The sequence below is a fragment of the Tachysurus vachellii genome, chromosome 9, assembly GCF_030014155.1.
Source record: "Tachysurus vachellii isolate PV-2020 chromosome 9, HZAU_Pvac_v1, whole genome shotgun sequence".
Taxonomy (NCBI): Eukaryota; Metazoa; Chordata; class Actinopteri; order Siluriformes; family Bagridae; genus Tachysurus; species Tachysurus vachellii.
In genome coordinates, this window is record NC_083468.1 from 4,630,492 (window position 1) to 4,656,764 (window position 26,273).

Here is a 26,273-nt window from a genome sequence, read left to right on the forward strand (position 1 = left end):
AAAGATGTTTTTTTTCCTTGAATAGATTTTATGTTTTTTATGTAGTCAGTAAACTAAACTGAGCCAAATGGCAGACAAACTATAAGGCTCAATTTTGCTAAATTTATTTTAGTTAATGAAGCTTCATAATCTACCCTCTTTGTGATGGTAAAAACCACCAGATTGATTTACAGTATATCAAGGTCTTTAAGGACGTTCTTAAAATCTAATATAATTTCTGTCTCTTTTCAGTTTTGTCTCATTCAAGGTTAACTTTATTCAGATATACTTTCTTCCTTCCAAGAAAACCTTTTCCTTCCAAAATATGCTGCAATGCAGCACAGAGGCATGTGTTAATGAAGCAATAAAACATGTGCTGCTACATGAGACAATTTTCTATAACAGTACATCCCGAAGTGTTTTATTGCTGTTATACCCGTTTTTTTTTTCTAAATAATAATAATAATAATAATAATAATAATAATTAGATTTTTCATTTTTTATTTTTGTCTTTACATTTTATTTATTTATTTATTTATTTATTTATTTATTTATATCCACCAGTTTTTGTGAGCTTGCACACAACCCATGGTGGGTCTAAAAAATATTTTCCTCAATATTCCACATTTAAATTTCACCCTCGAAAAACAGAATGGAGAAAATACTTTCACTGTAATCTGAGAACATAGGCTTGTTGCGATTGTTGTGGTCCTCAATTACAGCTTATAAGCTCTTGCATTGTCCCACATTGTCACATGATGTAGCATATTTTCATGCAGCCACATTTTAAAGCATCCTTATCGAGACACCCTTATCCAGAGCGACTTATGTTTTATTTCATTTTTATACAATTAAAGGCCACTTTAATTTGGTGGTAACTTGGTGGACATGGGATTTAACTCACGAGCTTCTGAGCAGTAGCCCAACATCTTAACCACTTATCATGCATTCATAGATTCAGAGCCTATCCTTGGAAACCAGGGCAGGAGGTGAAACCATACCCTGAATAATACACCAACAACAGACAAAACCTGGCTTGCTAGAGAGGAAAAAAAAACAATGCTTGCTAGAAGTGCTGAAATAGTAGGGAGGCTGAGACAGAGCTGCTTATTCTCCCTTGATGTCAGATAGGGGTTGGGGATATTGACAATATGATATTGATATTTCAATAAATAATGCCACAATACCCTGTTGTGTATTAATATTTCTTATGACGGAGTAACTACAGCGGACACTCCAGGTTCCTTCCCCCAACCAAAATCATAATGAATGATAGAATAGCTACGCTATATGACTAAAGGTTGATAGACATATTACAGTACACTCATATTTTAGGAGTCTTTCCTTAACTGTTGCCAGAAAGTTGGAAGCACACAATTTTTTAAGCTTTCGGGATGTATGATGTAGCTTTACAAAAACCCTCCAGTGGAAAATAAAGGGCCTCAAACCTGTTCCAGCATGACAATGACAACACCCCTGTGTACTAAGCAAGGATCAAGACATGTGCCTGAACTCACTAATGCGTTTGTAGTGGAATAAGCAAATCAGGTGTCTTTAAAAGTTTGGTTAAAAACATACTCCTTGTCGTGTACATGTGTGTAACATCCTAGTGTTTGTTGTGCACTGAAATGGACTGCCATCTTATACAGGGTGTATTCACACTTGTGTTCCTGGGTTATTCTCCTAATTCACCACAAGCCTGACCAGGACACACTGATATATAAACAGTATAACATGCCATACAGTAGCTGGGACATCTGTCCACTGCAGAGAACCTCACACACTTCATGTCACACACTGATTAACATACTCATGGTGGTTTAGCGTCGCTACTTCACCTACCAGTATGCTTTTGGGAGTGGGAAAAGAACTCTCATAGACAGACGAAGGATGTGTGAAACTTTTATTTTTCCCCAAAAGTACTTTGCTGGCAAACGTCATCATAAATACAATACTGCGATATATATCATGTGACTCATGATCTATATTGAGATCTGATTTTTTTTCTTCTTCTTGCATTGCCAACACTACTGTTTTTTTTTTGTTTTTTTTTTACCAAATGTTAAATTGCAATTTAAATACTGCTCCAAGAAAAAAGTTCCAAGAAGAACCTTTTTGGAAAGCCAAAGATATATCATTTATTTTTTTAAGACCCTTTGAGGAACCACTGAACGTTTCGTTTTAAAGAGTGCATCCCCATTTTATAAGGATGTGATGTTCTGAAAATGTAAAAGAGCCTCATTAATGGATGTGAATCACATACTAAAGTGACACATCTTCCCTGTTGTTTCTGCTTTCTGCATTTTAAATCTTCACCTAAAGAATCCAGCAGATCTAATTCCCAATTTTGCCCTCATTTACCAGACTGAATCTAGGCATTTCACAGCCTGATCTTGTGAATAATAAATGGTGTTTGATTTGCCGTGATCTGCGCCTAGAGGTCTTCTAACCGTTCTTACCATTCGTCCTGGGTTTTCCATACAGACCCCGGCTGTTCAAAGTGTTCTTTGAGGACTAAAATAAGCTCTGAAAAAGCCAGGCATGAAAGAGGCAAATATATCCACCTGAGGATGAAACGGTCTCTTGTCAGGCTTTTTCTCTCTCTCTTCCTCCATCCTTTGCACGCCTTTCTTTCTCTGTTATTTGTCCTCTGCAGCCCAGTCACGTCCGAGTGAAAGCAATTTCAGGGGGCCGACCTGATGCTAATAGGGAGCCAGCTGCTTTATGGCAGTAGACAAAAGTATAGAGCGCTTTCTCCTACTCCATCTTGTCTGTGCCCAACTTTGTAGTGCTGTGCAGCTGATTGGGGTTCTTATAAAGGATGGAGACTCACACTAGCCTTCTGTCTCTAATCAGTGCATTGCTCAAGCATACATTTATACGATCACACACGAAAAACACATAAAATTTATGTTATGTCCTGAATTAATGAAGTAAAATTGAAGTGAATTGAGGTCAACATGTCTAATACGTGTAACACTAATATGAGATCACCTGTGAAAAATCCAAGAACATTTGAATTAAAATAAAAATGAGTGGGGGCACGGTGGCTTAGTGGTTAGCACGTTCGCCTCACACCGGGTTGGGGGTTCGACTCCCGCCTCTGCCTTGTGTGTGTGGAGTTTGCATGTTCTCCCCGTGCCTCGGGGGTTTCCTCCGGGTACTCCGGTTTCCTCCCCCGGTCCAAAGACATGCATGGTAGGTTGATTGGCATCTCTGGAAAATTGTCCGTAGTGTGTGATTGCGTGAGTGAATGAGAGTGTGTGTATGTGTGCCCTGCGATGGGTTGGCACTCCGTCCAGGTTGTATCCTGCCTTGATGCCCGATGATGCCTGAGATAGGCACAGGCTCCCCGTGACCCGAGGTAGTTCGGATAAGCGGTAGAAAATGAATGAATGAATGAATGAATAAAAATGAGTGTAATTTAATTGCAGGTGAAAATGAACCACATGCCCTACAAAAAAATTGTGTGAGAATAAGTAATTGTAATTCATGGGGGGTCAAGAAATATAAGCGTATTCATAAAATACAGCAGATGAAATACATTCATAAATGTAACATCAGATAAAAAAATCGTGAAAACAAATAAATTATGGGACATAAATAAAAACACGTCCTCTGTGTATATACTGAACGTGTAAGGATAAAGGAGCGCTCTGAAAAATCACGTGTAAAAATAAAACCATGTCCTGAAAAATGATCATGTGAGAAATTTAACTCAAAATTCATAAAGAAAAACGATCTGTCAAAAAATAAAAAGATGTCCTAAATAAAATAGTACATTACTTGTGAAACCTGTGTAGCATAGCATGTAAAGTGTAGAAAAACACATTTTCCACCTATGGCTCATGTTTAGTTCATGAGTCTTCTGTAAGAGAGATTCCCTTTTCAAGTGTAATCACAGCGAGCTCGAGACACGGCAGTGAAATGAAACGACAGAGTGAAATTTTCTCCACAAGAGGCCATGTTTTACCTCTCATCCATCTCTCAGTTCCTCTGTAAAACAAAGCACATGGCAAGCTTTTAAAGCTACACGACTTGAGCCTAGCACGTGCATCGCGATGATACGAACGACAAGAAGAAGTCTCTTAAACTTGATCGCAATCAAACACAGAATAGGTCACGTTATCCTGAATCTTCCCCTTTCATCGCTTCGTTTTCAGTGTCACTAAAGAGTAAGTGGATGTGCGCTGCCACTCCACTGACACACTGCTGATTATAAAGTGGTGACAGTAGATTAAGGCAGAAGATTAAACGTGTGCAGGTGTGACATGAAGGTTCAAAGGGGAGCTGAAAAGAATTAGTGAGGCTCTAAAGAGCATCTGCTTTACATTCACAGTCCCTGGTTCCCAAAGCTGGTGTCATACAATTGACATCATCATGTTGAAATCAATCATATCATGACCGATATCATATTCTGCTCTGAACTGTTACGTGGAATGAAATAAATGCCGTGATAGCTTGCATCAAGATACACAGGAACGTGATATGATTTGTGCTTCATTTGTGTGTGTTTTTGGAAGGAGTTCCCAGTTTCAGTGCTTTTCAACAGTTGGGGAAAAGCTGTAACTTAAAAATTTCTGAACATGGGAAGGTCTTTATTACAGAGCATTTTCAAGGTAATATTTGTATGTATATGGTATGTAAGCTGTATGTAAGATGAATTAAAAACTATGACTTTTTTTTCTCTGTCAGTCATGACATCATCTGTATATATTACACACACACTACTGCTGCTACAGTATATATTGTACAAAAAAGCATAATATTGCACAATGTTGTTATTTGCACTCCTACACTTTATGTACATAACTGATCGTTCATATTCTATATTCATATTTAATACTCATTCTGTCTATATTGTATCTCATCGTCTGCATTGTCTTGTATAGTTTGTATAGTATAGTGTTATTTATGTCTGTACTTTTAAGAGTCACAAACAGCTGGAACCAAATTCCTTGTGTGTGTCAACATCAACACACTTGGCCAATCAACCTGATTCTGATTCTGATAAATAACAGTCGTGTTACTGTGCCTTTATTTTGTAACATGTACATTACAACATTATATTCTTTCTTCACATATCCTAACTTTTGGAGGTTGGGGTCAGAGTGCAGGCTCAGCCATGATACAGTACCCCTGGAGCAGAGAGGGTTAAGGGCCGAGCTCAAGGGCCCAATAGTGGCAGGTAGGCAGTGCTGAGGCTTGAACCCGATCCTCTGATCAACAACCCAGAGCCTTAACCACTTGAGCCACCACTGCCCCTTAAAAGACAAAGCTTTGTGTCATGAAGACTGTCAGAAGATGAAACATTACCTCTGAAGTGCTGACATTGGAGACTCATTTTAAAAATGAAATAACCCCTGTGAAAAAAAACATCACCATATCAGTGATTAGACAGATTTTTTTATCTGTTTGTGTGGAGTAACAAGCAAACAAATATAAACCTGCTCTGGAAAATGTATGTATTTTAATGCAATGTAAGTTTTCTCATCTCCGCCGGCCGGTTTCTGCCTCGGGTAATTTGGCTTGTGTGCTGAGGGATGCAGACAGGACAGTGTAACCCCCCTCACTGCAGGAGGCAGTGCTACTGGAAACAGGAAATTGCTTGCAGGTGTGTGAGCGTCCCTCAAATGAAGGCAGGCAGCTGTGTTTGGAGACTCTGTCGGGACAAAAGTGGCTCTCTGATTGTAAGGGCTCATTTACTCACAACGCTATAAAGCTGAGTGGGGCAATTAGGGGTCTCTGAGAGGAGCGACATGACTGAGAGAATAGGATTGTTCTCCTTCAGCTGCCCTCGGTGGAAAAATAATAGCTTCAAATAAGCCCATCCTGGCTGCTCGTAAAATGAGCACGAGACGATTAGCTAATAGAAACCCAATAGAAAGACATGCTTCCTTTAGGGCAGATTTAAATCTGAAGTCAGTGTGTCTTCATGACTGTGGCTTTATTAACACGGTGGACTCAAATGAATGGAGCTGGATATTAGAGTCGATTCACTCAAATTCACTCATGCTGTATAAAATTATTCTATAACCTATAGCATAATAAGATGAAGTGGGGTAAACTGTTATACACACCTAAAGACAGATTGTGATTTCTAATATACGTATAATTATTATTATTTTAATTTTAATGATTCAGTCTGTACTGCTTTGCTGACAACACAGAATAGACAATGTGTAGGAAAAAAAAGATAGCAGAATAAATAACCTATGCTGTTCATGTCTATTACATCCGAGACTGTAAATCACATGCAGCTCGGCTCAGGAGGCCGAAAAATATCAGTCCAAATAGAGATCAAGTCCAGGTGGTGTTTCACATTGTGTAATCAATTGACATGGCTGTTATTAAATAAATCTACTGCATGGGCTAGACAGAAATCGGAATAGTATTCTGTATTTTTCTTATGACCTTTGGAGGTGCTGTTGAGCTTGGGGTACACCAGGAGGTACACTATGATGTATATTTCCCTTTCTTTTCTTTTCATCATATTGCTTCTATGTAACTGTCCAAGACCATTCCATTGGTCTTGGACATTGAACTGTCCATTCCGTTGCAGGTTGATTTGGAACAGGCTCGTACAAAAAGAATCAATTCCTCCGCACATCCTCCACCCATACACCTTCTGTATCAGTTACAGGGAGCTGGAAGTCTAGGAAGTGCAGGGAACTCAGAGCACAAAGCAGGGGACCCCTGGGATAAGGTGCCTACACATCACAAGGCACACTTCACACAATACAGACAATTTAGAGATGCCAGTCAGCCCGTATGCCTTTGTTTGGACTGGTGGAGCTCATGGAGGAAACCCCTGAAGCACAGGGAGAACATGTAAACTCCATGACCACAGTGAAGACGTGGGGATTAAACCCCCAACCTCAGAGGGTTTAATCACCAATCCATTGCCCCCAATCATACTTAAATTGTTCATCAAATACATAAATAATACAAATCTCTCACATTTTCATTTGTTTTTATTTGTATGAACTTGTTTGACATCTTTGTCTACTCTGAATTTGAGCCGACAGCTTAGAAACTGCATGCGGTCACACATTGCCATCTAGTGGTCATTGTTTGCCAATACAACTTCTGAAATTGCACTGCTTGTTTTTTAAAAAGATCACACCTCATTAAATCTTTTGCTCACTTTATTTATTACGAATTTGCAAAACATAGAAAAAAAGATGACGTTTTTCAGTTTTTTACAAAATTCCTCCACCCTTTAGACCTCTGGGCCTCAGAGTCCTCCTCCTCTAGCAAAAATGATCTCGAGTGCTGTTTGCAGGTCTCCGTCTGCAGCTTGGAGGGCTCGTAATGCCAGCCCCTCTTCTCTGATGCCCATGTCTCTGAGCTGCTGCATCTGCGTCTGCCAGCGGCCCTGTGGGACAGGAAGAGATTGCTAATCATTTTAAGTGCCAACAGGAAGTTTTGCAGATGTCCCCAATAATAAATCTAACTATAAAGCTATGAAAACCTTTTTTTTCGTTTCAAATATTAAATGCTGCAATTGTCTATACAGGATAAAATACTTTGAGATTTTACTTTGCCATTAATCGGGTTCTGGTTTATAACAACAGCATCACAGCTCTCCTTTGCTCATTATTTTATATTATCAGCACATCCTGGTTTTATCCTATACACAAGACACATAAAATGTCAGCTATTCAGTTTCCCATGCCCTGTTCTACTACCAGTGTTTGTCTATGAAGATTGCATGGCTATGTGCTTGATTTTTACTGGTCTGTGTATCCACATAATTTTGTGCCATAGTGTCTCTAAGAATGTTTAATAATTTTCAGATATTTTTCCAAAGTATGAAAATAGTCATAACCAGTTAATGGAATTTGGAAACTTCAATCATACTTTTCAGCAAACACATTGATCTTAAATCAAGAATAACTGCTGTTATATGTGTATCAGTGTCACTGAAGAAGAGACAGGAGTCAGAGCTAGAGGTAGCCGAGCTGAAGATGTTGAGGTTCTCTTTGGGAGTGACAAGATTGGACAGGATTAGGAACGAGTACATCAGAGGGACAGCTCATGTTGGACGTTTTGGGGACAAAGTTAGGGAGGCCAGATTAAGATGGTTTGGATGTTCAGAGGAGGGAGAGTGAGTATATTGGTAGGAGAATGTTGGACATGGAGCTGCCAGGCAGGAGGCAAAGAGGAAGGCCAAAGAGGAGGTATATGGATGTAATTAATGAGGATATGAAGCTAGTGGGTGCAAGTGTTGAGGATGCAGAAGATAGGGATAGGTGGAGAGAGATGATTAGCTGTGGCGACCCCTGAAGGGAAAAGCCAAAAGAAGAAGAAGAAGAAGAAGAAGAAGAAGAAGAAGAAGAAGAAGAAGAAGAAGATATGTGTATCAGGAAGTCTACTGTGTTTTATTATAGAGCCTTTTGTTTAATAATACATTGAGTTTGGTGCCGCTGTTTTTTTCTGTCCAGTTGAAACTTCAAAATTTAGTTTGTGCTAACCAGCAGATCCAATATTGTGTGTCATGCTTTTTTTAATCTAGAAGTGATTTTTATTCATGCAGATGTAAAGGTCAGTGGCACAATTACTGAAACTACCACAGAGATGCACAGAGGCCTCAGCAGGAGTGTGTGTTATCATGCAGACTGTGTGTGTGTGTGTGTTCATGTGTGTGTTTTTCACCTGCAGAGGTGTCACTCTGGAAGCGAGAGCCTGCCGAAGTGCCCGACTCAGCACACCTGCTGCTGCTGCTGTTGCTGAAGATCCACCAGCAGACACATCCTGGAGAGGGAGAGAGAGCGAGAGAGAGCGAGAGAGCGCGAGAGAGAGAGAGACAGAGAGAGAGACAGGGAGAGAGACAGGGAGAGAGAGAGAGAGAGAGAGACAGAGAGAGAGACACAGGGAGAGGGAGAGAGAGAGAGAGAGAGAGAGAGAGACAGAGACAGAGAGAAGGAGAGAGCGAGAGAGAGAGCGAGAGACAGAGAGAGAGAGAGAGAGAGAGAGAGAGAGAGAGAGAGAGAGAGAGAGAGAGAGAGAGACAGAGAGAGAGAGAGAGAGAGAGAGAGAGAGAAAACATGTGAAGCGATGGCATGTGTAAGGTAGGTTTTGGGAAGGAGGATCATATTACAAGTGCTGATTTTGTATTTTGTCCTAAATATCCTTACAGTTATAGATGTTTTAATGAAGAAAACATCTTGAAATTAATTTGAGTCAGGTTTTAATAATACCAACTGTGGTAGTCATGTAGACGTAAACGTGTACGGTTCTTCAACCCAGAGCACACAAGGGTTATACATGCAGAAATATAACAATGCATAGATTTATATAAAGGCTTTGGAGTTTAAATTATAATGTAAATAGGTTAAAACTAGTAATTAGTAAAGTTCAAAAACTGTTTAAAATTTGTATCTTGTAAAAATGATGAGCGGATGACCAATCAGACCGTGGGTAATAGTTTCTGCCTACCTGCTTCACGGGCTGTTGGGGTCAGATTGCGCAATAGCAGAGCGAAGAGAAGACCGGAGCAAAATTAAACTTTAGTAGTGAATGTAACTGAGTAAAAAAAGTGAAAAAATAAACTTAAAGTTATAAAATAACAAGAAGAGATTGAGTGGATTCTGCTTTTATTTTGTTTCAAAAGCGTTCGATGGGTTAATTATTCCGCCAAGTTGCTGAAACAAACCATTTGGACGTGGTCAGGTTTTTTTAGTGGAGTTAAGAATATCATTGATGGCGAGTCAATCCAGTCGAATTCTAGAAGGAAAGAAGAGGAAATTCATCTAATCCAATCAAGGGAGTACCTTGTGTCTTGTTTATTGCTCACTCAAAGTTAAAAGCACTTTGAGCTTTCAACTGTTCTACAACTTAGTGGACAATAGTAAATACTTACCTCTGGAACTGAGAACTGCTCTAGTTGGAATTGTATTTAACTGGACGTTGTTATACTGTTGCTGTTCTAACCAGTATTACACTGAAAAAAAGATCTGATATCAGTCAAAGTTGGAAATCGAATCTAATTGTCTCTGTTTTGTTGAATGTTGTTGTTAAAGGTAGTGATTAGAGGTCACTGATCTTAAACATATTGTCTACACTTACATCAGGTGATGTAATTGATTAGTTGTTTTGTTTAATGTTTAATGTCTAGACGTTTGTTTTTGTCTAGACAAATCCATTGCCAGCGAATCAGTCTATTAATCTATTATCTTATAAATCTATAAGAGTACACTTATGTTATGCAACACTGAAGGCCCCGTTACAAAGACCTTTTGTCTGCACTAGCTGTGGATTTACAGTAAGATAAGATAAAAGTCCCAAGACAAGACAGTGTGTCTACAATCTAGGTTTGGTGCCTTCTATATACAATGTCACCTCTTTCCTGTTCTTTGCTTGCAAAAGTGGAACCTGATTTTATCTTCTGTTGTTTTATTACACATACCTTAAGGTTTGATTTGTTCTGCGATGAAGTTTTTGTTTAGTAGTTAGCATTAAACCAATTCAGTCTGGCTATTCTCCTCTGACCTCGATCATCAATAATGTGCCTCCAGGCACAGAACCGCTGATCACGTGTGGATGGGTTTTGTTTGTTTTGTTTTACTGTATGTAAGGGGCTTTTTACACCAGGTCACTTCATGCGTTTTCTGTGATCAGATAGCTATCCGATCGTAAAAAGACCAGGTCTAAATGCCCTCCGAAACGGTTTCGAGACAGATATAAATCCGATCGCTCAACCACTTCAGGAGGTGGTCTGGGACGCATTTCAGATGAAACTGGACAGGTGTAAATGAATGTGGTTATTCAAGCCACATACGTCAGCGCTAAACTCCTCCCAAACGGAAGTACGTCACTCGCAAGTGACTCACGAGTCGTGCATCGCGCCAGAAACAAACGGTAAATGCTGTTTTTTGTAGCATAACCGTCGTAACAAGTTTTGTCGTCTTCTTTTTGATTGCATTCTGAAAACCACATACACCAAAGCGTGTTCCATTTCAATTACCCCGGAAATGAGGTAAAATATATTTGCATTTTGGGTGGGAGTAGAAAGATCGGATCGATATCTGATTCGCCAAGACGCATTTATGTGGCCTAATGTAAATGGAACAGTTTTAACAAATCAGATAGCTATCGGATCAGAGAACACACATGAAGTGACCAGGTGTAAAAAGGCCCTAAAACTCCTTGGCCCGTATTCATAAAGATTCTAAGAAAAATCTCAGTGAGCTCCTAATTTAGCTCCTAATTTAAATTTCTAACTGGGAATCGTATCTTATGAGTGATTCAGGACTAATCTTGCTTTTAAAATCTAGTCTATTATAAGCCTTCATGTTAAGATATTTGAGACTATATCGTGTAGGGATTACGCTTATATATGAGATGCACTAACATCTGTATGTTCTAATAATGTAGCATAATAATGTAAACATCTCTGAAACAGTGCAGAAATGTCAGAAGAAACAAATGATATCCATCCATCCATCCGTCCATTTTCTACCGCTTATCCGGGGCCGGGTCGCGGGGGCAGCAGTCTAAGCAGGGACGCCCAGACTTCCCTCTCCCCAGACACTTCCTCCAGCTCTTCCGGGGGAATACCAAGGCGTTCCCAGGCCAGCCGAGAGACATAGTCCCTCCAGCGTGTCCTAGGTCTTCCCCGGGGCCTCCTCCCGGTTGGACATGCCCGGAACACCTCCCCAGGGAGGCGTCCAGGAGGCATCCGGAACAGATGCCCGAGCCACCTTAGCTGATTCCTCTCGATGTGGAGGAGCAGCGGCTCTACTCTGAGCTCCTCCCGGGTGACCGAGCTCCTCACCCTGTCTCTAAGGGAGCGCCCAGCCACCCTGCGGAGGAAACTCATTTCGGCACAAATGATATCATTTGTGGCATTTTGGCTCTGTTTCAGAGATGTTAGTATCTCTAACTGACATAGCGAAAGAAAAGGGGGAAAAAAATATACTCGAATCTGTATCACATTGTTACCTCACTATCATCACTATCATTATTAAATAAAATATATTAAACACAATATATATATTTCTTCTCCCTCTTCACCTTTCGGACATTTTCTCCTATAAAAACTGAAAACTCTTTACACAAAGTCTTTTCATGAATACGGGCCCTGGGCTATAAAATGTTTTGCTATATAATTGGCTGATTGGATAATTCCAGCATGAAAACGTATTTCTAATAAAGTGAATGGTGAGTGTGTATGTTAGATGGTTACAGTAACTGTTTGTATGTGTTTACTCGTGCATGCTAAACGACTTACTTGGCTGCCTGGATTGGGAGTGACTGCATTGCTTTCTGGTGAATTAGCCAGAGCTAACGCTGAAGCTAGCTCACTCTGAGTGATGGGTCGAGGCCCTGTAGCGCCGCCATTGTTCAGGTTGGTTGGAGATCTCGGGCGCTGGGACGAGCCTGCGCGACTTCCCTAGGGCGAGAAAGTCTGTAGAATCATTTCCCACCGGTAGAATATAGTAAAATATATTCCAAGCATTTTAATCCTGCATTACAAATCTCCAGTAGGTAACAAATCACATAGTTATAAGAAAACAATGTTATTGTTATTCTTATTCCAATCATTTAAATCCATTACAATTAAAGCCGTGGATGCTTTCTTTTACACAGCAACATTTTTTTTCTTTGTTAAATCCATTTTCAAACTTTTAATTTTATTAATTTGATAAAAAATAAAATATTACTTCTATTTTTGAATGCTTTCTTACTTTACAGCATTTTTCCACACCTGCCTGGCAAGTACAGTAGTGTGTGTGTGTGTGTGTGTGTGTGTGTGTGTGTGTAATACTTACAGATTCATCATCATCATCATCAGACATGCCCTCAAACAGAAATGCTCCTATCAACAATACACAGAAAAAAAAAAATAAGCAAGGCTTTGGAAATATATAGATAGCGTTTGTTCATAATTATCCACAGTGCTACTGAATTCTCAAATCTGATTGGTTAGAAGGTTTTGATTCATTTTCCAGAACAACAGCACTGACAGTATTTCTTTTCTAATACATAAAACATACCCAAGGACCTGAATGACGGACACTCGGGTAATCCCCAACTGATTATATACATTGATATATCATTTATAAAACATAAAAGGAGTCTCCATTCAGTCGCACTTTCAGACATGATTGTTTTAATCCATAATCTATGAGAACTATAGAAAAAATACCTATCCAAGAAACAAGGAACATGTTTAGAGAATTAAGGTTTAAGGGTTAAAATGAAACATTTTCTGTCATCTTAGCATCAAAAGAAAGTGAGGGAATGAACGTCTATCTGTCAAATTGATTTGTTCTGAACAAACACCAAATGTAACTATAAACTGATATAAAGCATGTGTAATTTTTAATGAATAAAAACTGCAATTTCTGGCTAAAGTAACCACTATTTTTACTCCTAATAGGAGTAGCTTATGCTACTTGCCCCCTCATTACCCATGTGTTTAACAATAGGTGTATACAGACCTGGCATACTGTAAACACTATCACCGGTGTTGTGCATGACGTATTCAGCTGATTGTCTATGCCTGCTTCTCGACACCGTTTTGAAGATCAGAACGATGGCGTTAACGAGCGCTGGATGAGAACGGATCAAGCTGTTAGCAAAACAGAAAGCAAATGCTTTATCGGTGCGTTCGAGAGAAGCTCAATGTTTGCTTTAACAAGAAAACATTCTAATTATTGTTTAATTAAAAGAAGAAAAAATTTTATAAACTCTTACACATCAAGCAGATTGGGGTCTGCAAACAGTACAAACAGATCCTTATTTTGTAATACACCTGCAAACCAGATAACAAATATCATTTCTTTACATATGTCCATGGGGAATAAGCTTCATTAGAGATAGAGGATGCTTTCAGACTTGCCTAATCCTACAGGGTCTGAACTGAGTCCAGGGAAAGCCTTTATAATCCCCTCCAGAGACTCCTTATCGCTCAGCATCTTAAACACCTAGGATTTAAAGAACAAAAAGTACAAACAGTTATTATGAAATAAATCATAAAATGTGAAATACCTTGTTATGTAATATATATTCACATGGATTATAAATATATGTAGTTAGTTAGTTGCTATAATTTACTGCCATGTCAGCTACTGAGGCTATCTTCGTGGCAAGAACGGTTAATAAGAATTAAAATAACCTAAAATCACAAAGAAATAAATATAGACAAATATAGACAACTTAAATGAAATTTTTTACATTAATATATGACAGAAACTCAAACTTTTTCTGATGAAACCTTGTAAAATAGCTCTTTAAATGAATTGGCCTCATAAAATAACCTTCTGTGGTCATTATGCGCAGGACAGTCCAACAAAATATGCTTGACAGTAAGGGGAATGCTGCAGTACAAGCACTGAATGGGGTCTTCTCCTTTCAGCAAGTATTCATGTGTCAGTCTTGTATGCCCGATTCTACATCTGGTTAAGGTCACCTGATCGAATCTTGATTTCATAGGTATTAGAGACCTGTTAGTAATTTCTGGGTGTATTTCAAACAGTTTGTTATTCGACCATGTATTCCATTAATCTTGCCACTTATTTAGTACATAGTCATTGATAATAGGTCTATATTCCGAGGGAGGAATTTGGCATCCAGTCACAGTCTGCCTTAAAGCTTTCTTAGCAGCTATATCAGCTTGCTCATTTCCTGAAAGTCCAACATGTCCTGGAATCCAACAAAAATTTACATTATAGGATTGATTCTGCAGATGATCAACTTTGGTTAAAATAGTATCAATCAACGGACGGTTATGCTCCAAGGATTCCATTGCTTGAAGGCATAAATATATGTTATGTGATATTTTATATATATATATATATATATATATATATATATATATATATATATATATATATATATATATATATATATATATACACACACACTGTAATTTCAACATGCCAAGGAAGATGCCTACAAAGTGGAGGACAAAGCCCTGTATAAGCAGGCCAACTACAGGAGACCATCTATACTAATGACTGCATGTCAAGTGACCCAACTGTAAAACTCCTGAAATTTGCAGATGATACTCTGCTCGACAGACTCATCAAAGATGGCGATGAGTCTGCATACCGGCAGGAGGTGAAACGGCTGGTGCTATGGTGCAGTCAGAACAGACTAGAGATAAACACCCTCAAAACTGTGGAGATGATAGTGGACTTTAGGAAAGACCCCCAACACTACTCCCCCTCACAGTATCAAACATCCCTGTGTCATCTGCTGAGTCCTTCAGGTTTCTGGCCACTACCATTTCCCAAGACCTTAAATGGGTGTCCATCATAAACTCCATCATTAAAAAGGCCCAGCAGAGGATGCACTTTCTACGCTGTTGATCCTGTTCTACACTGCAGTCATTGAATCTGTCCTGTGCACATCCGTCCATCACCATCTGGTTTGGTGCAGCAACAAAACAGGACAGAAACAAACTGCAACGCACAGTTAAAACAGCAGAGAAAAATCATTGGTGCCCCCCTGCCCACTCCCCAGGACTTGTACAACACAAGAATGAGAAACCAGGCAGGAAAAATCACCACTGACCCTTCGCACCCTGGACACAACCTCTTTCAGCTCCTCCCTTCTCTCAAGCGCTACAGAACTTTGCTTACTGCCAGACACAGGAACAGTTTCTTTCCCCAGACAATCACCCTGATCAACAACTCACCATAATTATATTCACTGCTTCATATCTATAAGTACTGCATTATCAGGACTGTCAGTCATCACATCATCTGTATATATTACACACACTACTGCTGCTGCTGTATATTGTACAAAAGCATAATATTGCACAATATTGTTATTTGCACTACTATGCACTTCTCACACTTTATGTAATACTTCTTCTGTCTATATTGTTATGTCTTGTTTTGTCTTGTATAGTCCAAGCTAAATGTATAGTATAGTGTTATTTATGTCTGTACTTTTGAGAGTCACAAACAGCCGCAACCAAATTCCTTGTGTGTGTCAACACACTTGGCCACTAAACCTGATCCTGATTCTGATTCAGCAGTTATTCTGTGTAATGATGTACAATAAACACACACCAGCCTGGGTGGAGTCTCTCTTCTGTCTTTTCACTATTATATTTAGTTTCATGAAATTTTCTTAAAGAGAAGAACAAAAAACTTAGCTAATTTAGTAATGTATCTTTTTTTTTTAAAAGAATGATTTAATTTCTTATTTATTTGTACTATTTTATTTAACAGTCATCTTGCAAACCACTTTGAACTTATTTTTGCATGAAAGGTGACATAAAAAAATACTATTATTATCTAGCCATTCATTTTCTTTACTGCTTATTCTGGCCGTGTTTTTGGTGAACCCGAAGTCTATTTATGGGCATGGTACAAAGACACACACACACACACACACACAGACACACAGACACACAGACACACGCACACACAGACACTGACAGACACAGACGCACACACACAGACAGACACAGACACACAGCAGACAGACACACAGAGACACAGAGACAGACACACACAGCAGACAGACACACACACACAGACAGACACACACACAGACACAGACACAGACACAGACACACACACAGACACACACACACAGACACACACATACACACAGACACACACAGACACACACAGACAGAGAGACAGACACACACAGAGACAGACACACACAGAGACAGACACACACAGAGACAGACACACAGAGACAGACACACACAGAGACAGACACACACAGAGACAGACACACACAGAGACAGACACACACAGAGACAGACACACACTGAGACAGACACACACTGAGACAGACACACACTGAGACAGACACACGCACAGACAGACACACGCACAGACAGACACACGCACAGACAGACACACGCACAGACAGACACACGCACAGACAGACACACGCACAGACAGACACACGCACAGACAGACACACGCACAGACAGACACATGCACAGACACACACACACAGAAACACACGCAGACTCGCTCACGCAGACTCACACATGCTCTCTCTCTCTTCTTGGACCGTCATTCCATCCCATGTCCTTTTCCCAAATTATCTGTCTTGGCTGCCTTGCCTTTCTGTTGTTTTACTTACACACACACCACACACAATTCGACCCCCCAAATCCAAACAATGATTATAATTATTATTAATAATAACAAACAGTAACAGCTACTTACATCATCTCTGTATAAAGGATTATCCTGCAAAACATTCCGAAGTAATCTGAACTCTTCCGCTGCAGCAAATCTGTCCACTGGTTCTGTGTGGATAAATATAAATAATTATTGGGTATCGTTTAAATACAAATAGAATTTTCTATTTTTTAACTTTCTACTTTTATTTTTCTATTTTTTAAACTGTCATAAAACTTCACATGGACAAGTAAATGATAGAAATCAACTCACCAGGCTCTTCCTCAGGTTCAGGCAACACTTTCTTTAAGATGTGTAACGTGGATCCTGATTTGATCCCGCAGGAATCTAACGTTAAGTCATCTTTTAGTTTACACCCACAGTGCACCAGCTCTAAATGAATAAGAACAACAATAACAATAATTATAATAATAAGAAATAAGAAACAGAAAATAAAATTAACAAATATAAGCACTTGGTTTGACTCGGTGATCAGTGAAGGCAAGACAGAAACGTCAGGAAAAAAAGAAAAAAAAAACAATTTTGGTCGTCAATGAGATTTTCTACAAACTGCATGAATGTAGCAATAGTAGAGTTTATAAGAAAACATTTTTTTTTCTGATTTTGTCCAATCACATCACAGGTAGGTTTTTCTAAGCATACAGATGCAACATTTTCTTTTCTTTAACATTTACCTTTTAGTTTGGAAAAAAATATTCTTGAAAATATGCATTTTCCATGAAGGTTTTTACCTGATTTAACAATGCAGATGTTTCTGTGATTCAAACAATAAATAATTTACAAACAATAAATAATTTATTTTCCAAAACACTTTTCTAAAGATTCTAAACACTTTACTAAATGTTTCTCTTGCAAGTGTCCTTGAAAATTAATAAACAAATAAATAAATCAGTACAAAAATACTTTTGAAGAATATAAGCAATCAACTGGCAGAGATTGACTCTAATGACGTTCCTGTGGAAAATACTCTGCTCACCTGAAAATCAATCCAAATCAAAGACGGGGTAGATTAGTGGTGAAGGTGTTGGATTACCAACCGGTATGTTGTGAGTTACATTTAGAGCATTTGCCCTTATCCAGGGCAACTTACAATATCTCATATTTATACAACTGAGCAATTGATGGCTAAGGGCCTTGTTCAGGGGCCCAACAGTGGCAGCTTGGTGGACCAGGGATCAAACTTACAACCTTCCGATTAGTAGCCCAACACCTTAACCACTAGGCTACCACACGCCCACAGAGTTCAACTCCCACGTCCGCCAGGCCGCCACTGCTGGGTCCCTGAGTAAGTCCCTTAACCTTTAATCGCTCAGTTGTATAAAATGGATAAGAGTGTCTGCTAAATGCAAGACAAACCTATGAGCTCTGGATCTGGAAAAGAGTCTGGTAAATGAGCTGAAACCAGCTGCTTGATGGTGGCCACCGTGTAGCGTCCAGGTTCAACATACTCCGGAAAAGGTAACACAGATTTTGGCTTGTGATGAAGCTTCAGAGACAGATGCCAAGATTGATTTTCCATGTCCTTAAAAAAATAAATAAATAAATAAATAAAATCATAATTAAAAAAAATTGTATTAAAAGGTACATTAATGTGTAGAAAGTGGGATTTATATTTCAATTCAGATCTTCAAGATTTTTCCTCAGACTTACTAAACTTTTCTTAAGGACACCGTTTATTCTATACTTTATTCATGTTCTACATTTTTCCGCAGGTTATTTGTACAGGTCATTAATAATAATAATAAACAAACAAACAAACAAACAAACAAACAAACAAACAAATAAAATAACCACAATGAAGTCCAAATATCCAAATAGTTACGAAATGACTGTCAAACGACTCAGAAACTGTCCTTGAACAAATATTAGCTAGGCTTATTATTAAATAAATAAATAAATAAATAAATAATTCTAGATCTAGTTCTAGACCTAAATGTGTCACATATATACCAGTGTAGTCAAGTATAATGTCAGATTTTCATCTCTAACTCGTTTAAATGATATCAAGTACTAATGTTACATCACGTAACAGTTTATTTAATATCTTCTAAACAACCCAATCTTACCTAAAATGATTATTTACTCAATAAAATAACAAACAAACAAACTTGCTCTCAGGTGAGATGATTCAGCACGGATGTAAACAAAGACTTCTTCTACTACACGGTTGCTAAGTACTTCTCAGTCTAACGGGAGAATGCGCTGTCGCCCCCTGGTGTTCGGAAAAGGGAATACCGTAAGAGGATAAAAAATAATGCCTGAGCTACATTATAGTGTAGTGTAACTACTTTTCTTCACATATTCTAGCTTGTTAGAAAGTTGTGTCAGAGCACAGGATCAAAAAAAAAAAAGGATTAGGAGTCTCACTCGGTGGCAGCTTTATTCCATAAAAACTGCTGGGGCGTAAACACATCTGATCATCTGATCAGTAACTCAGTGTCTTTAACCATCGAGACACCACTGCACTTCATAAAGTAGTAAGAAAAGTGAGCAAGGATTTTGCTGAACCCTTTCATCAGTCTCTTCTTTTCCCTTAACAACACCATGAGGCTGCTTGAGGCCACTCATGAGCAGATGTCTCAGGATAAACAGCATCCTTTTTAAAATCCATTAACCAGGCGTATATATATACGACGTATGGGCCGTCAAGTTCCTTAAGCCACAAAGATCTCCATCCTGACTGCTGTTGTTCAAAGAGACTTCCTACTGAGAGAGGATACAACTGAGCAGCCAGTTAAGGGTTAAAGGTATTGCTCAAATGCTCCAACAGTGGCAGCTTGGTGGTTTTGGGATGTATACTTATGACCTTCTAATATTCCAGTATCCCAGTACCTTTTGTGTGCCTTGCCCTATTTTTTGTCTTTCTTCACTTCTCCAATGTTCAAGCAGTGGGTTGTAATCTCTTGGTTTCCACCATTTATTCTTGTGAAATGGTTTTGAGTTATCATGTCATCATGTAACAGTATCCAAAGAGTACTGTTGTAAAGAGCAAAGAGGGCAGCCTTTAGTGTTACTTATAGCACATGCATCAGTCTACAGAACAACAGTTCTTAAAGACTAGTTTTAGAAAGAAATTGTGAATTGATGATCAGATAGAATCTGATCAGATAGAATCTTGTTCTCAATCCAAACAGTTCGGGATTTGACCTTCCAAGACTTATGGATAAAGGTGAGGGGATGTGCCTAGTGGATACGGTGTTGGACTACTTACCAGAAGGTCATGAGTTTGAATCCCAGCTCCACCAAGCTGCCACTGCTGGGCCCCTGAGCAAGGCCCTTAACCCCAGCTCTGGATAAGGATGTCTGCTAAATGCAAGAAATGTAAATGAGAGTATCTAGTTTTTGTAGTTCAGGTTGCTGAAGAACTAATCTCAGTCTCAGAAGCTCAACCTATTGAGTATCTAATATCAGCTGCTTGGACTACCATGCTGGTGGTGAGTTAATTCAGTTAGATGTTTGCAGATGGCTTCTTCCTGTTAAAGAAGTTGGATCTCATGCACCTTTATGAAAAAACAGTCGAAGCCTCTCCAGCGTTAAAACTACAAGGCACTTGACTGCTTCAAGATGCTTGCTCTAGACCATGGTGGGGATCTGATAGAGAAGGTTTGCACTTTTTACTAGGTCCTTTAATATATGACTTATTCAGCAAAGATTGGTTTTGAAGGGCAGCCAGTGTCTCAGGACGGTTTTATAGTTATCTTTATTATATACCTAACTTGATCAGCAAGCATACTGCCTCTGATTAGAGTGTTTTTGCTCTGGACAAACAGAGTACCTGGTTATTAGGAAAGAGACCTTCCTTGCAAGGTCTTGGTAATTTAATCCACATATTTAATAGAGGTTGTTCAGCTCACCGGGGAGGAAGCCTGGCAGGGATATGGTGTTAATTTGGAGTCATTAATGCCCTGGTTGTCCTACTGTGCTGACCAATTGGCTCTGATACCTCATTTCTCATGGGATAGTTTGGCTCTTACAATCCTTCCAACAGTCTATTTTTAAATCCATCTACGAGCTGCAGATTAGAAATAAAACCAGACAGGATGTGCTTTTATGAGAAAATAATCAATGACAGTTGACTAGTTGACTATTGGTGTCATGCTATTGCCGCATTAGATTTTTTTTTTTTACTTTTATACCACCTCAAGCTGCCAGTGCTAACAATTATTAAAAAACAACATGATAGACTTTATGTTTTATCCATTTATTATTACATTAAATGTTGGAGAACATCAGCAAAATACTTTAATACACACTTGTCTATGCCTAATAAGACTTGCCTTGCTTTCTGTACTACTGTCCGACCCGATCAGACACCTTCTCAACATCTACAGTTATTACACTGACCGTTATATACAGTATGTTATCTTGACACACATATTTATCACTGTAAAAATCCATCCATCGATTTCTTTTATTTTCACTTTTTCTTTGTTAGTCTTCTAAATTTGACTCGAGTTCATGTCTGACACAATCAGGAAACGTGTCAACAATTTTTAGCCTGGAATTTTTATATATTAGTCATGGTGGAAATGATGGTAACCTCGAAAAGCAGTTACAACAGAAGGTTACTGTGTGTGCGTGTGTGTGTGTGAGAGAGAGAGAGAGAGAGAGAGAGAGAGAGAGAGAGAGAGAGAGCGAGAGAGAGAGAGAGAGAGAGAGAGAGAGAGAGAGAGAGAGAGAGAGAGAGAGAGAGGGGAAATAACAGGAAAAGAAACTGGAACAAAGGGAAGTCAACATACTGTATGAGTACCAGCAAGTCATTAACTCATAACAAATAAGTCCTAAATGCCAGATTTAAATATTATTTAAACAATACAGTGGTTCAACAAATGGAGGGCGGTGTTTAGATTGAATTTCTGGAATTTGTCTACTTGCATTACCTTAGATTATGGTCTGCATATGCTGTATTGATTGTGGAGATTCATTTGTGTTGTGTAAAGGAAACTGTGGTGAAGGGGGTCGGGCACCCGAGCAGGGTTGCCAGATTGAGTGTCCTACAATCGAGTAAGCTCTGACTCTGACTCAACCCCAGTTAACACATTTGGGATGAACTGGAACACTGACTGCACCCCAGACCTCCTCATAATCCAAACATCAGAGCCTGAACTCACTAAATCTGGCATGGGAAGTCCTAAAAGTGTGTAAAGACAGCATTACATTCTCAATGTAGTGATGACATGTGGTCATGTGGACATGTAGGGGCATGTGGTAGCCTAGTGTTTAAGGTGTTGGGTTACCAATCAGCAGGTTGTGAGTTCGGTCCCAGATCCTCCAAGCTGCTACTGTTGGGCCCCTGAGCAAGGCCCTTAACACTCAATTGGTCAGTTGTACAAAAAAAAGAGATAATGTAAGTCGCTTTGGATAAGGGCGTGTGCCAAATGCTGTAAATGTAAATGACATTCAAGTAGCCCCAAGTTGATAAACCACTTCAGTGCAAAATGTCAAATAACCACCACCAAGGATGTGGAAGGTTGTTTTAAGGTACAGGATTTTTGGGGCTGCAGGATGCAGTCCTCTTATGAGTGTGATGCTCAGGTGTCCAAAAATCTTTGGCCATATAGTGTATATTATATGAATGACTTGATTATTTTTATTCCAACAGGCTCACAATAGTGAAATGATAAATGATGATGAAATGATGTGACACAATTTTGCATACTGTTTAAGTACATGATATTTTGTGCTTTGCAGAAGAAAGCTGTCTACAGTGTGAAGGAGTTACTCGATACTGCTGCCTAAAAGCAAATCAGGCATTTCCTTTGTGGCTGTAATGACAGCAATAAATGTAAATTTAAAATTTTAAAGATTACGGATGTAATGAATTATTTAAATGAATGTAATAAGAATGGGGGGCACGGTGGCTTAGTGGTTAGCACGTTCGCCTCACACCTCCAGGGTTGGGGGTTTGATTCCCACCTCCGCCATGTGTGTGGAGTTTGCATGTTCTCCCCGTGCCTCGGAGGTTTCCTCCGGGTACTCCGGTTTCCTCCCCTGGTCCAAAGACATGCATGGTAGGTTGATTGGCATCTCTGGAAAATTGTCCGTAGAGTGTGATTGTGTGAGTGAGTGAGAGTGTGTGTGTGTGTGCCCTGCGATGGGTTGGCACTCCGTCCAGGGTGTATCCTGCCTTGATGCCTGATGACGCCTGAGATAGACACAGGCTCCCTGTGACCCGAGGTAGTTCGGATAAGCGGTAGAAGATGAATGAATTCATGAATGAATGTAATAAGAATTATTATTATACACACACACACACACACACACACACACAATCTTAAAGGCAGACACGGAGTTCAAAACTGTTCCAAAGTTTCAACGTCTTCAATTCTGCATTCTTCATGAGGTTCATGTCATTTGACCTCAAAATAACAAACATCTGAAGTTATAAGTTTTTCATAAAAAATAAAATAAAATAAAATAAAATAAATAAATAAATTCCCCTGAACTACCATTCTGTCATCTGTCCTGTTGTATAATTGTAGCTTGACTGGATATAATGTCCTTAGCCTGTCTACTTTTAATTTCCCCGTCAAAGACATTTTAGTTGGAAAAACTATAATAAAGTAAATACAACACAATATCACACAACAAAAATCAAATCAAGAGGCCGTGTCACTACCTGCCATGACTGTTACTGATGACATAATCAAATCTGGTTAACATGACAATGCCACTGAGCACAAAGCGGACTCCATGTAAATATGATGGAGAAATGCGGAGATGAAGAAATCAAATGAAGTTGAAGACGTTTGAGATGAACTGGGACAGTGACTTTACCCCAGACCTCCTCGCTTCACACGACATCAGTGCCTGACCTCGCTATCTTGTGGTTGAAAGCACACAAATCCCCACAACCACACCCCAGAATCTAGTGCCAAGCTTTCCCAGAAGAGCGGTGGGTTATTATGATGGCAAAGGGAAAATTAATCTGGTATGAGATGCTCAAAAAGCACATATAGGTGTGATGGTCAGGTGTCCACAAACATTCGCCAATGTAGTATACTTACTGTCACTGATATACAGGACCTGAGAATGGGAAAAGACAGAATTACATTCTTCATCTAGTGACATCCAATCAGACCCAAATACTCATCTGATAACCACCAACAGGGACATAGAAGCCTGTATTAAACTGGTGGTGCAGGAATATTTAAGCAGCATACATGGGTTAAAAATTGCACTCTCTTCAAAATGACTGACGTAACAGATATCTGGAAAAAGAAGAATACTGCATTGGAAAACATATGTCCAAATAAGCTCTTTAAAAAAAAAAAAAACACTAAAGCTAATTTCCTATGTTAATGAGGTGCTACTTAAGTATAATCCATATATGTTCTAAAGAGCCTAATTGTAGAACAAAAGACTAGTACAAAGAGGTTTGAGGGTTTGATTTCTGCCTCCGCCCAGTGTGCATGGAGCTTGCATGTTCTTCCCATGCTTTAAGGGTTTCCTCTGAGAACTCCAGTTTCTTCTCCCAGTCCAAGCGGCATGACTTTTAAGATGAATGGAATTGGCTCTAGGTAGGACAAGTTTTATGGAAAATAGACAGATCCATGGAAGGATCAAACTATAAAATGAAAACAGTCTGAAAGTCTGAAAAAACAAACAAAAAAAATCTGTATATACTATTTTACATCATCCATAACTCTGAATAAAAAAGAATAAAAAAAAATTAATGTCAATGTCTTGGGCACTTTTTAGTACGAGCCTAGTAGTGTGTGAATCCAAACTGGCAACCAAACAGTAAGCAATCTGGCAACCCAACTCTAGATCCGTTGTATTGTGAATGACAAAGCGAGCTAATGAACTGGGAGCGGTTGTGTGTGTGTGTTTGTGTGTTTGTGTGTTGTTTTTTTAGTCTTCTCTGAATAAACCTTTAATAAACGACACAGTTTTGTTTGCGTAAAGACTGAAACGTAGCCTGGGCTGAAAAGATATGAACCAAGTAAGCTAGCTAACTCTTCATGTTTATCCAGCCTTTCCTGCCACACTGGATACCGTTTGCGGTAAGAAAACTACTTTTCTTCATGTTTGTTACATGTTTTTGTTTAGTTGTATACGTTTTAACTCATAAATGTATTAGGGAATGGTTAGTGTTTTGTTTTATGCGCGCGTGACTAGCAAGAACAGCTGCGCACAACAGCTGGATACAGAAGAAAAAGAGATTAACGCCTTGGGAAAGAAATAAAAGAATGAATCGCTGCCTTTTACATTGTAGCCAGGTTTCTACAGTTTTGCTACAAGCCATAGAAATGTGCATTAGTAATTGTCTTTTTCTTTCTTTCTTTCTTTCTTTCTTTTTTTTTTTTTTTGACATAAAGGGTCCATGTTTTAGGGGATTTTTTTGGGGGCCACTCCTAAGAGTTTGAGCCACAGATTGAAGCTATAGCACTGCCAAGATTATAATAACTCTTGCAGGAACACAGGAATACATCAGCATAGAGATGAAGCCAGTTCACGAAGCCTGAAATGGTATAACTCTACTCATAACTCTATATTAAGTATCGTATACCTCTACTTATTACTGTATAACTCAATACTTTCAGCCATGCCCAAAGATAAAATTTAGGGTTTAAAATAAAAGTCGTATTCGTATCTGTCTCCTGTTACTGTGCTGGTCTAGACTAAATTGGGATAAGAAGTATCCTGGGGATTCCCAACATAACTGTGGTGTGTTATGTTCCACTGACATTACATTTACATATATTTATTTAAAAGACATTTAAAAGAACCTGTTCATAACAACCTGTGAGAGCTAGACGCTGATACGTTATGTCAATCTATTCCTTCTCTTTAACTCCAGTTGTCATGATAACATTTTGTATATGGAACTCAAGTTTTTACGTTTTCAAAAATTAAACTTCAAGAAATCTATGTTCTTGACTTCGTGTAAGCTGAGACTAAGCCTATCTTCAAGTCTAACCATCTTGGACTGTTTAGTAGTTCAGTGATTATGGTGGCACTATGGTTAACGCTGATGAGATGGTCAGCATCACCAAGCTGACACTGTTGGGCCCTTGGCCAAGGCCCTTAACCCTACCTGCTCCAGAATGCTGTAGCATGGCAGACCTCAACTTCCTAACAAACTGGGATATACAAAAATACATGTGTTGTAACGTATATATATATATATATATATATATATATATATATATATATATA

At 39.0% G+C, this 26,273-nt stretch overlaps 2 protein-coding genes across 5 annotated transcripts in view; one reads left to right on the top strand and one right to left on the bottom strand.

Annotated features, from left to right (window-relative positions):
• Positions 1 to 7,109: 7,109 nt before the first annotated feature.
• Positions 7,110 to 19,332, bottom strand: ubl7b (ubiquitin-like 7b (bone marrow stromal cell-derived)). Of its 3 annotated transcripts, none has more exons than XM_060877432.1 (11): positions 19,220 to 19,332; positions 18,468 to 18,633; positions 17,364 to 17,483; positions 17,136 to 17,218; positions 13,829 to 13,913; positions 13,684 to 13,741; positions 13,428 to 13,558; positions 12,756 to 12,802; positions 12,215 to 12,376; positions 8,638 to 8,736; positions 7,110 to 7,357 (listed from the first exon to the last, which is right to left on the bottom strand). In XM_060877432.1, exons 2-11 carry the CDS (start codon positions 18,628 to 18,630, stop codon positions 7,217 to 7,219), a joined length of 1,089 nt encoding a protein of 362 aa, XP_060733415.1. In that variant the 5' UTR covers positions 18,631 to 18,633; positions 19,220 to 19,332; the 3' UTR covers positions 7,110 to 7,216. The 3 variants fall into 3 exon arrangements, with proteins under 3 accessions (XP_060733415.1, XP_060733416.1, XP_060733414.1); XM_060877433.1 differs by having other exon boundaries at positions 13,684 to 13,702; positions 19,178 to 19,296; XM_060877431.1 differs by having other exon boundaries at positions 19,178 to 19,296.
• A 5,544-nt stretch (positions 19,333 to 24,876) lies between these two features.
• The window catches only part of cd276 (CD276 molecule), a 109,082-nt gene continuing 107,685 nt past the window's right edge, over positions 24,877 to 26,273 (top strand). The window contains exon 1 of one of the 2 annotated variants that reach the window (XM_060877436.1): positions 24,877 to 25,117. The gene's annotated coding sequence lies outside the window, so the exon portion shown is untranslated. The remainder of the gene's footprint in view (positions 25,118 to 26,273) is intronic. The other variant, XM_060877434.1, reaches the window with a different exon arrangement.